This window comes from Armigeres subalbatus, chromosome 3 (assembly GCF_024139115.2).
Source record: "Armigeres subalbatus isolate Guangzhou_Male chromosome 3, GZ_Asu_2, whole genome shotgun sequence".
NCBI lineage: Eukaryota > Metazoa > Arthropoda > Insecta > Diptera > Culicidae > Armigeres > Armigeres subalbatus.
The window spans coordinates 279,919,779-279,932,561 of NC_085141.1; the positions used below are offsets into that span (position 1 = coordinate 279,919,779).

General features: G+C 40.9%; 1 protein-coding gene across 1 annotated transcript; it reads left to right on the forward strand.

Moving 5' to 3' along the window:
- Window positions 1-8,024: 8,024 nt before the first annotated feature.
- Window positions 8,025-12,505, forward strand: LOC134224601 (inositol polyphosphate 5-phosphatase OCRL). The gene is made up of 10 exons (XM_062704014.1): window positions 8,025-8,375; window positions 8,984-9,164; window positions 9,223-9,742; window positions 9,799-9,958; window positions 10,087-10,265; window positions 10,332-10,686; window positions 10,743-10,832; window positions 10,891-11,533; window positions 11,617-11,850; window positions 11,909-12,505. The coding sequence occupies exons 1-10, from the start codon at window positions 8,298-8,300 to the stop codon at window positions 12,094-12,096; spliced, it is 2,628 nt and encodes an 875-aa protein (XP_062559998.1). The 5' UTR covers window positions 8,025-8,297; the 3' UTR covers window positions 12,097-12,505.
- The last annotated feature ends 278 nt before the right edge of the window (window positions 12,506-12,783 follow it).

The window sequence follows — 12,783 nt, forward strand, 5'->3', positions numbered from 1 at the left end:
GAGGTAGGGCTTTAGGACCCAATTAATACTTTACTATAGGTTTTAATAAATGCAGTAAAATGGAAAATTTCAACTTTTTTACAGCTTCAACAAAACGATAAAAGACAACGGGATGATTCAGTTTCTCAGGTTCCCCGTATATATAGGAAGAATAAGTGTTTTATGCGATTTATGTGAGGTACCGAGTTCCCCATTGTCGAGACTATGGTAAGTTGAAATACGGTCCTCAAATTATTCAATGATTTTTAATTTTCCTATTGCTTTATTCTTGTATTGCAGTATTATTCGGAGGAATTAAGTACAGAACTCGATGGTACGTCAACTGCTGATGGACAAAACTCCAAAAATGTATTTTTTTTTTCTAGCCGCATACCTCAGGAAAATATTTCCGCCGGATTTCGGTCTCCATGCAACTCAATAGGACTTCGAGCATCATCTGTTGGCTGAGTCAGACCTGTAGAGTAAGTACCTGTGCGAATTTAGGTACAATTAGTTAGCATCCCTTCCATATGTGAAAACACTTCAAATTATTTCCAGAATAGTCTCCAAGGATTTCCTGTATCCGCTTCCAGCTGAGGAAAAGCGTGATGATGACAAGTGCCCCGAATGCTAGAAAATCACGGCCGTTTTTAGCCATGCCCAGGCGTTATAATTTGCACGGGCAAAGAGAGTCAGTCGTTACCTACGGCGAGATGCTCTCACTGCAAGGAGCTGTACCGAAAAAAGGTGGCAGACTAGGAATTGTTAAAACTATTCGACTGCATAAATTTAATAAATAAAAAGAATATGAAACATTTTGTTTTCATTATTATTTAAGCCGAGATTTAAGCAAAGCAAATGGCAAATAATTGATCTGTATTTGAACCATACCATCAACTGTTTCACGTAATGGTGTAACTATTTTCCTTATTTTCAATTCCCTGGAGGTAAATTATTCAACCTCACAAGGAACGGTTGTATTACAGTCGGAATTCGCTGGTTGGGATTTTAATACTTGGGTCACTTTTTAGTTGGGCCTCCGCTGGTTGGGTCATGGCCCAACTAAAAAGCAACCGTACGTCAAAATTCAATGTAAACACGGAAAACGGGATTGGGCGTCACTGGACATCATTTGTGATGTTCAAGTCGAAATACACGTGTTCAAATGGCTGTCAGTTGGCCCAACTAAAAAACCGAATTCGTTAGTTGGGCCGAGATCGTGGCCCAACCAGCGAATCGCGACTGTACTGTCAAGTGCGAAATTTGTTCGTGAAAAAATGAATTTTGATAAGGTTAACGTTCTTAACAAATACGTATGGTAGATTTTCAAAAAACGGTTATTACTATGGTCAAAATTTTATCCAGTTATAGTTAACTTAAGATCCTGGTCACCAAACTGATTATGGTTTTAAAAGGAAGATATACTGTAGTCTTTGATGTTTTGCTATGGTTTAGAATTATGCGGGCTGCTAATTCCTCCATTGGCTTCAGAAAAATAATATTGTTCAGCATCTGTCCCGTGCGAAAATAGCGATATTTAGATGTAATTTCGAGGAAATTAGTTTGTTCAAGAAGGCGAGCGTTACAATGCGTTACGCTTAAAAATATACATCACTGAAAATCTCAGAACGTACACAATAAGTTTTTGTCGAAATTGTGAATTTAAAACGTAGGAATCTTCTCATTGATGCATGCCAATCGAAAGATAAGACTTTGCTTCGGCTCAATTGACCAGGGTAAATTAGAAATTCGACTTTGAAGAGACTAAATTGGGGGTGTCCAAAATGTGTACATTTGGGGGTCCAATATATGTTGCACTGTCCAAAACGAAGAATATTTTCATTTCAGAAAATGACAAATTTCACCGGTTTATCAATAACTGAAGCCCATTTCGAATTTCTATTTCATAAATAAGACCTTCATCTTTGAAATTGTGTCATTTCCGCCTGTTTCGCACCTGTATTTGAATGTCTTGTAATGATTTGGGTTTAAACAAGCAGAGGTAACAGAACAGTAACAAGTTTTATTGAAGCGTCCGATCAGTATGAGCTACAAGTTGGATCTGAATATAATTTTTTTTTTCTAACATGTCGCCTAGCGTTGCTATGTATGTTTTGCAGCTCAATGGTAATTAGGGGCTATATAAACGATTGCCTACTACGCCAACATCCCCTCTCAATCGGTCAATCCTATACCTTTACACAGCTCATTGAAGTGTACCGAATCCAATGATTTCGTGAATAAATCTGCCAGCTGATTTCTCGTATTGATGTATGGCCCCTTGATTGTCTTCGAAAATAATGATAGGATCTGTTGACTGCATAAGCTGAAGATCTGCTAGCACTCCTGACAACCAAATGCCCTCCGAAACAGCAGAACTCATAGAGACATACTCCGCTTCACTTGACGATGTGGCAATGGTTACTTGTTTCTTGCTTGACCAAGATACGACATTTCCAAATACTTTAAATACGTATCCGCTAACAGATTTCCTATCCTCCGCGTCAGATGCCCAATCAGCGTCAGCATATCCGACTAATGGTTCCGCAGAGTCGTCTCGTGTATACTGCAGATGTTTTGATTTCGATCCCTTTAGGTAACGTACTACACGCTTCAGGCACTGTCATTGTGTTGTTGTTGGTTTCTGCTGATATCGTCCCAAAAATCCAACGGAGAAACATAAGTCTGGTCTGGTACAAAGCATTATGTACATAATCGTGCCCAGAAGCTCACGGTAAGGTTCATTGGTTGCATTACCATCCCGAGGAACTTGCAGCCCCTTTTCCATGGGTGTTTTCGCAGGGTTGCAGTCTGTCATCTTGAATCGAGCCACTAGTTTGTCGATATTCATTTCCTGTGGAAGATTCATTGTGCTTGTGTGGTGGTTATATGCAATCTTCATGCCTAGGAAATGCTTAACTTCTCCACAGTCCGTCATCGAGAAATTTAAACTCAGCTGCTTCTTTAGTTTTATTATTGACTCAATTTTTCTGCCAGCGATAAGCAAATCGTCTACGTATAGGATAATATATATTTCATCCCCAGGTAATATACGCGTATACATGCAGCAGTCATGCTTTGACCGATTGAATCCTAAACTCAGCAATATGTTATTGAATTTTTCATTCCAACATCTTGGCGATTGCTTGAGCCCATACAGTGACTTTAGTAGACGACATAACTGCATTCGGAGGTGCTATAATACCAGCAGGAATCGACATGTACAGTTCTTCTTTTAAGTCTCCATGAAGAAATGCTGTCTTCACATCCATTTGGTGGAAGAAGAAACGTTGCTGCACGCCAGCTGCGAGAACCGTGCGAATAGTGGCAAGCCTTGCCACCGGAGCGAAGGTCTCCTCGTAGTCTAAACCAGCTTTTTGCAGGAATCCTTTCGCAACGAGCCTCGCCTTGTACTTAACAGGATTGCCGTTAATATCGTCCTTCAGTCGGAACACCCATTTCGTTTTCAACGGTTTGATGTTCAGCACATTCAAAGTTAATTGCCTATATGCCGGGTATTAAGCCACCCGGAGTGGAAATTAATTACTATGTCTGAAACTTGATTATGCATATGTACAACATGTGATAGATTTAGTTCGGAAAAGGTATTGGAGGGTAACCGCCCCTTCGGTGGGGTTTGATCCCACGACCCCAGTTCGCATGACAGGTGCTTTCCCTACTAAGCTACGAAGGACCTCCGTCGTCCACCGCAGCTTAGCGGGTACTGATGAAACCAAATTCCCAGCACCAGGTACCAGCCGATCTCTCGCAATACATTTTCAGAACTAACTCTATGTTATCTGGACAACTAACTTGATGTTATCTGGACAACTTGTGATACGCCAAACTTTATTTTCCTCCATGGAGCGGAGCTCGTCCTGTATGGCCGTCATCCATTTGTCACGATCAATACGATCTGCCAGTTCGTCAAATGATTTGGGTACGTCTGCGGAAATTAATTCGCCAAAAGTTGCTCTGTAGCCGATAAAATAATCGAACAACTTACCGGGAAGCCTGCGCTCCCGTTCGCTGGACCTCAACAACGGTTCACTTCGAATCTCGTGTTGTTCTGCGTGCGAAGGGAGCGCGTCATCAGGTTCAGTGAGAATGGGATCAATTTCATCATCTACTCTGATTTCTCCACACGGTTGACAAGCTTCAAGATCAGCTATTAGTTCGTTGTTCTCCCCCTCTTGCTCCAACGGGAAATGAATGATCAATGGTACATCTTCTTCTTTCATCTTGGTAGCGTAAGGGAAGGACGACTCATCAAATTTCACGTCACGGGCAATTGCGATCTTTCGAGCAACCGGGTCCCAGAGCCGGTAGCCATTTGGAGCATATCCAACCATAATCATCTTCATCTCCGTACTCTTAGGGTCCAACTTTTTGCGCTGCTGTTTTGGAATCCACGTAAAAACCTTGCAACCGAATACTCTAAGCTTGTCCATATTTGGCTTGAAACCAAACCACATCTCTGCAGGAGTAGAACCATTAGGTAACACACTTGTTGGACTCCTATTCAGCAGGTAAACGCAAGCAAGAGCAGCTTCTGACCACAGACGCTTCGGAACCTTGGACTCGATCAGCACCGAACAAACTTTTTCAATCAATGTTCGATTAAATCTTTCTGCCACACCATTCTGCTGCGGAGTGTAAGCGACTGTTGTTTCCATCTGAATACCTTTCTTCTTGTAGAATTGTATCTGATTTGCTGAGCAATATTCCCTACCTTGATCGACCGTTAGTTTTGAAATAGGCTTCTCAAACATTGCAGTGACCAGGGCTTCATATTCTTGAAATTTCTCAGACACTTCAGATTTCCGTTTCAGCAAATAAATCATCGCGAAATGGGAATAGTCGTCAATGAATACTACGATGTATCGAGATCCATCCCATGCTGGCGGGTCGATTGGTCCGCACACATCCGAATGAATTCGTTCAAGCGGCCGGCTGGCCTTTACACGGGTTCCTTTAAACGGTTCACGGCACTGCTTACCTTGAGCACATGCATCGCAGAAATCGGCTTTCTTCATCGTTTTGTGAACTCCTTTCAACATTCCTCTACGAATCAAGATCTCCAATCCGCTCTGACCAATATGCCCTAGTCGACGATGCCACAGATTTGCAGTTTCTGCTTCACAATGATTTGCTATTGCTTCCACCAACGATAGTTCAAGATCATACAGATTTCCACGTAGATGTCCCGTAGCCAAAACATTACCATCTTTCTTCAGCACTGCTATGCTTCCAGAAAATAGCACATCTATTCCTGCTTTAGCCATCTTTTTGATTGATATCAAGTTCTCACGTAATTCAGGAACGTATAGGACATTCTTCATGTTGAATTCTACACCCTTATTACTTACTGCATTGATTTCACCAATCTGTCGAGCAATCATGGCTTCACCTTCCTTGGCCACCTTTATCTCTACTTCATTGTCCATTTTCCGCAGAACTGCAAACAAATTCCTGTCGCTCACCAGGTGATCGCTGCACCCAGAGTCCAGCTTGAATACGATTCGTCCAGGCTTTCGGTCACCAACATCGGAATCTGCCATGAAGCTTACCGCACTCTTCTTTGCTGTATTGGCTTCACGTTGACGACAGTCCTTCTTCATACGGTGTTGAACTTAGTCTGTAGATTAAAAAAACACCTTAATAAAGATTAAAAAAAAAAATCCTTCTTCATATGCCCTCGTCGGCCACACTTATGGCACTTACCGTTGAACTTCATTATTCGTTTCTTCGAATCGCCGGAAAATGCTGCCAACTTGTCTTCCACGGTTTCACCATGTCGGTCCGAACGCTTGCTTTCCTCAGCCAATAGACGCTGTTTTACAAGATCCAAAGACAAGTCTTCTTCCGCGACGTTCTCCAGAGTTACGTTACGAGCCGTTACGAGAGGGTCGAACGAATCCGGTAACGTTAAGAATAATGGGCCACACACAATTGATACGTTTGCGTGCGTTTTGACAGTTTTTCCATGAGAAAACTGTCAAAACGGACGCAAACGTATCCATTGTGTTTGGCCCATAACTGCGATATCAGATCTGCTTCTACTAACGTAGCTCCAGCAGTCTTCAGTTTTCTCACTATTCCGTCGAATTCCAGCAAATGAGTTCTCATGTCCGTACCTTCTTTCATCCGCAATCGAGCCAGTTGCTTTCGTATAATCGTCTGGCTAGCAACGGATTTCTTGGCAAAAGTAGCTTCTAAACTGGTCCACATAGCATTGGTGGTAACCTTGTCTCGAACGTTTCAAGACATTCATCCGATAAGCACCCCATCAATAACGCTTTCGAAATTCGGTCCATTTAATCGAATTTGACTTTTTCGGCTGCTGCTTCCGGAGCATCTCCAGTGAGCACTTCGGCTACGCCCTTTGCTTCGAGAAACAACCTCACACGGTAGCTCCAATTTTGAAAATCAGCTCCATTTCCCCTCAATAACGGTATGTTACCGGTCAGGTCCTTAACCCTTTATAAGGCAGACGAATCTAAACAATAAATTAACAAAAACAACAATAGGACACAATGTTGACATGGTATTTAACTCAAATGTATGTTTGTTATACATTAAACAGTTCAGAAACATTGAAAAATTGGTGGCAATATAGTTGCCACTGCCCGCCAAGCGGTAAAACATTGATGGCAATATAGTTGCCACTGCCCGCGAAGCGGGACAACATTGGTGGCAATATAGTTGCCACTGCCCGGCAAGCGGGAAAACAGGCAACAACAAAAATATAAAAAGATTTTTAAAAATTTGGTTTTACGTAGAATCAGTCAAATCAAGGTACGTTACATTTTTTGGTGAAGAGTCCTAGTCAGAAAACGCATTTTAAGTGAAAAAAAAAATTTTCGCGTTTTTTCTCCCAAGGGACCCTTGGGAAAAAATACAATTTCGTCAAAAATCCAAAAACCAAATATACAGAAAGGCAAAGCTTTTTTCACGCTAATCACGTAGTAATCTAACACAGAAGATTCAAAATAATTGATACCAACGGGAAAAAATATATCTTTGTCGTTTTTTTAACGAATTATAACTGAAAATCCTTCTTCCACTCGAAACTTACGATCTGTTCGTAAAAAAACTGTTCTCAAATTGACATTTCAATTTTTTTATGGCTCAAATTCATCTGGGGTGTTACTAGGAAGCAAATAAAGTCACTACATGTGAAATAATAAGTAGAGCTCTTGTTAACAAATAGAAAAACATATTATTTGTTGGTGGCAATATAGTTGCCACTGCCTTATAAAGGGTTAACGATGGTGCCCATAACCTCTTGTAATGATTTGGGTTTAAACAAGCAGAGGTAACAGAACAGTAACAAGTTTTATTGAAGCGTCCGATCAGTATGAGCTTGGATTGAATTGAGTTGGATCTGAATACAATATTTTTTTTCTAACAAGTCGCCTAGCGTTGCTATGTATGCTTTGCAGCTCAATGGTAATTAGGGGCTATATAAACGATTGCCTACTACGCCAACAGAATAGATATAAGCATATGTTGGGAAGCACTTCCTCTAGGGGTCCAAAATATGACAGTTACCCTAGTTAGTAATTATTGCATGTTTCCGTAGGTTTAAACTAGTATCTAAGTAAATAGCATTTAAGTTAATAAATTTACATTAGTTACATTCGGCACTTCATGTAGAAAAACAATATGTAAAGTCCTTTTATAGCATTTGCGGCATGCTTGCCAGTTGTTAGCTATAATACGTGCTTGCACCTTAACCATACATAAATAAAAAAGTCGATTCGTTTATCGACATACTCACTGGGCATTATATGATATGACAAAATTCTAGCCAATCATTTAAGAAATGTTTAAGTCATTTAACCAAATTAATTTTTTTTTTGACTGTGTAATCGTAAAACATGAATTAAAAACCAACTCCACGATTTTTAGATAAGACACTTAAATTTATTATATTATTATTGATAAAAGTTTTTCAATAAGTCGATTGCTCATGTCCTATAAAGCGAAAAAGTGCATTACGAATGATCATGACGAAGATTTGACTCTTATGTTATGTTGTTCTAGATGTCAAAGGGCAAGGAAAAAGCAAAACCGCGAACGCGAAGAATCCACAGCACTTCAGCTCAGATTTGATTGGTCAGAATTTTTGGTATTGGATATCGTTTTCCATCAAAATCCACCTAGAAAATGACCTTTTGCATTTAAAACTTACCAAGAAGCATTTCCGCTTCCAAACGGTGTTATTTTATGGTGCATAACTGCGACAAATAGTGTTCGGTTTGGGCGTATCTTTGTTCCAGTAATTCTGCGAGTGATCCTTCGAAGCAAAAACGATGACTTCCGGAAGTTACGATTCTACCATAATCGCAACGGTGACGCGAAAGTTTCGCGAAGACGAGTCGGTTCTGGCGGTAAGTCTGGATTGTTAATTATGTACCATTATTTAAGAGTTGTTATCAGAGACGAAAATTCTTATCAGAGGATTGGTGAATCGATTGTTTTTTTGTGCCTATGCTCGTTTTAGTTGTGTGCGTTTTTAAATCCTTGTCGATTTGTTTACATCACTCCGAGCACAGGGGGTGTTTTATTAATCATAGCTGGTTGAAATTATTAAATTTAGTCTAAATTTGTTTTATTATTTTTGTGATTTTGAACATTGAACGTATATAGAAAGAAATTGAAAGGATTCATTAAGATGTATTTTATTTTGGCTACATGATATTGGCTAGACAGATTTAGGAAATACTCCAACGTGCGAAGGTTGAAGAACATTGCACTTTTCTAGCTTCTGATGATTGATGCAAACGGCCTTGTATGAAGTGTACGGCACTCAGGTGGCTGGAATGGAGTGGAGGGAAGAATGTGACCGCAGAATGAAACGAATGTTGGCTCAAAAGGCAACTCAGCAAAATAATGCCATGCCAATTTAATTACTCATTCCTAATCGCGAATGACGTCATTCGAGCGGTTTAGATATATTCATGTAGATATTAATTATTTTTGTTTCTCCTATCGCCAGATCTTTGAAGCATACCAAATCGTTGGAAGTAAACACCAAAATCAGCTGCTGGTCATCGTTAGTTCTAATTATACCTCAGCACTGTTCGCATTCTCCATTTCTCGCTTTCCGCCAGAGAGCATTTCCGACCTGACTGTGGTGGCCGTTTATCCGATCGATGATTCATTTTGGATAAATCCAGGTGGACTTTGTTGATGATTTTTGAAGAAAGCATAAACAGCACATTTTATTACTTGCAGAATCGGGAGGTCATGGCTCGATATCCAGTCATCAGTTTACGATTTTCTCGCATGAGGAACCAACGGTTTATTATTACCAAGCAGCACCAGAGGCCATCGTCTCGCGAGATAATTTCATCAGTAAGCTAAAGAACTTGATCTCTACCTACAAAAGTTCTTCATCGCAGGCAGCTTCCGTTTCGTTTCCACTGGAATTCACTTGGCTGGATTACTATAAGCGGGCCGATATGCTGCTTATCGATCGGAGCATAGCCGAAGGTAGCCAAGCTCCCAAATCAAGGGATTCCAAATTCAAGGAAGAGTTGGACCGTCGGCGACACGAATACATAGTATATGAACCCTATAAAATCTACACGGCCACGTGGAATGTGAACGGGCAGACCTCGGTGGATATTGAACTGCCGGAATGGCTCTCTACCACGGAAGATCCACCGGATATCTACGCAGTTGGTTTTCAAGAGATAGAATGGACCCCGGAGAAGATCATTATGAACGAAACCAAAATCGATCGCACCTGGGTGTAAGTTTTGATTTTAATTTGAATCCCCATAAAAAAAGTCACCATCATTTTTTTAGTGATAAAGTAATGATTGGCCTTCATAAGGGAGCAGAATATGAGGAAGTGGCATCAGTTCGTCTAGTGGGGATGATGTTGACAGTAGCGGTGAAAAAAACTCTTCGGGATCGTGTTTCAGATTGTTTGACAGCTGCCGTTGGAACTGGGACTTTGAAATGGGTATGTACAATAAATTTTCCAACTAGCTATTAAATTATGACAGCAAGCCTTTAAACGGATTAAACATGCATTATGTATAATTATTTTTCTCTTGGTACATAGTAGCTGTGATTTATTTTGTTTCACAGGGAAATAAAGGTGGCGTGGGAGTAAGCTTTCAATTGAACGAGGCCCTCCTGTGTTTTGTAAATACGCATCTGGCAGCACACACTCAGGAAGTGGAGCGAAGAAATGAGGACCATGACGAGATCATCCGAAGGATGTCTTTCCAAAAGACCTTCCGAGGCCGATCCATTGACGAACATCAGTAAGTGGACTGAAGAACGACGCAAATTTGAGTAAAGCATTCATGAATTTAACGAATTCATTTTAGTCACATATTTTGGATCGGTGATTTAAATTATCGGCTCAACGGGAACGTGTCGCAGGAAGAAGTAAACCTTAAGGATCGTGACTACAACCAACTTTATCCGCATGATCAGTTGTACATAGAGAAGCTGCGGAAGCGAATTTTTCAAGATTATAACGAGGGCAAGATTTTGTTTGGCCCGACGTACAAATACAATCCAGGAACGGACGACTGGGACAGCAGTGAGAAGAGCCGATGCCCGGCTTGGTGCGATCGAGTTTTGTGGAAGGGTCTAAGGATGGAATTACTGAGGTATGATAGCGTGATGCAGTTGAGAAAAAGTGACCACAAACCGGTTTATGCTGTCTTCAAAGTAGATGTGAGTACAATATATAACTCGATTCCGAACTTCTTTAATGTCGGTTACCATTGTAGGTCGAAACAAAAGATGATCACAAGTTCAAGAGGGTCCACGAAGAAGTTTTGAAAACTGTCGACAAGTATGAAAACGATAACCAACCGCAGGTGAGTTTGAAACTTCAATTAAGTAATAAAAGAAAAATAATTTGTTTGCAATACTCAGATAACGGTGGAGCAAACGGACTTGGATTTTGGCCTGATCCGATTCAACGAGAAGTACTCCCGCGAACTACTAGTGGCCAACAATTGCCATCTGCCGGTGCAGTTTAACTTCTCCGCCAAGGACGACCGCAATAGCAACGTCTGTGAGGAGTTCATCCACATCAGCAAAACATCAGGCGATCTGCTGACGGGAGACAGCGACAGCATTCGGATAGACATTCTGATTGATTCAAAGGCTGCTTCTAAGATGTTGAAGAAGCTGAAGGATGCCAAAGCCGGTGTGAAGATTCCTTTGGACATATTGGTGCTACACGTGAAGAACGGCCGAGATATTTTCATCACCATTTTCGGGGAGTACAAATCGAGCTGCTTCGGGGTTCCGCTGGACACGTTGATGAAGTTGAATAAACCGATTTTTGAGTATGACATCAACGAGCTGATCGCGCTGGATAAGGAAGAGAAGCTTGTTGATTTGACCAACAACAGCGAAAGGAAAGTGCCACAGGAGTTCTGGCGATTGATCGATTATCTGTACAAAGATGGTATGGATGGTCAACAATTGTTCATGAACCGCGCCTACGGCAGACATGAAAATATCGTGGAAATCCGTGATTGGCTGGACAGTTGGTCCCCGGCTCCGTTTCGTATCCTTTAATAACATGCAAAACTATTTAATTTATTTAAAACACTATTATTGAGGGATTTCCTTAACTGGTTTTATATCTAGCCGGCACTCCGAAAACTGCGGCAGAAGCATTATTATTACTCTTAGAATCTCTTCCAGAGCCATTGGTTACCATCAGCGAAAGGGAGTGCATTGTAAACGCAGACAACTACGAGCGCTGTCGGGAGCTGATCCAAGCGAAACTTAAGCCGGTCAACCGGATAGTGTTTCTTTACATCTGCATGTTCCTTGGTGATCTACAGCGAAAGAATCCTGCAATTCGCTTGAACAACTTAGGTAGGAGATCACAACACAAATTTTATGGATTGATTTCGATATTGGAACTATGTTTTAGCAACCACATTTGGGCGGATTATGATCCGAAGTCAAATAACACCCGGGCGGACCCCGACTGGTAATGACGTTTACGCCTACACCGAGTCTGAGCGGGATCAGCGAAGGCGCTTTTTGATGACCTTCTTAACCAACAACAACAGTGTGCGAGAGTTGGCCCGGGCGGAGATGAATGGAATTGGGAAGTAGACGATTTTGCATGGCAAATTGTATGTAACTGTTAGCAAGTAAGTTAGACCGTTTGAATGTGTAACATATTATGTGTATGAATGTTATTTTTAATTATGCTGCGAACAAAGCAATAAATTACTGTTCAAAACAGTGTTGTACCGCGATTTGCTTCAAGTTAACTAAACAAATGTAAAGGAAAAAAGGAACACAATGATTTGTTTCTTCAACTTAATATTTATGTGCTGCGAAAACATAGCATATCGCGGTATGACAATCATTCATTGAAATCCGAATTTTTGTTCAAAAAATTGCGGTAAAAACACTTGTAGGAATTAGAAGAAAGCAGTCATGGAGGATTATGTCGTGTACTATATCTAAGAGTAAGTAGAAATACAATGAACAATAAAAATAGCTCATTTCAATATCATCCCTGATAAAGTTGTATTTTAGAGTAATCATAATTCATGTTGTCCGAAAATGGGCAATCCACCAGGGGCCTTCCTTTTCTCGTCTTCCCTGGGTATAAAAGGATCGTCGTGTTAGCCTCATGATATATCTACCTGGATACCTGGTTAGCTACAGCGTCGATGCACCTATGCCTGGCGTATTGTAGAGCTCCATAATCGTCGGTTTTGGGCAATGTTCCTTCAGTTTCATCGAACGTTCAGGGTCCCCTGTTCCGATTCCATCACGTGCAGCCAGCAT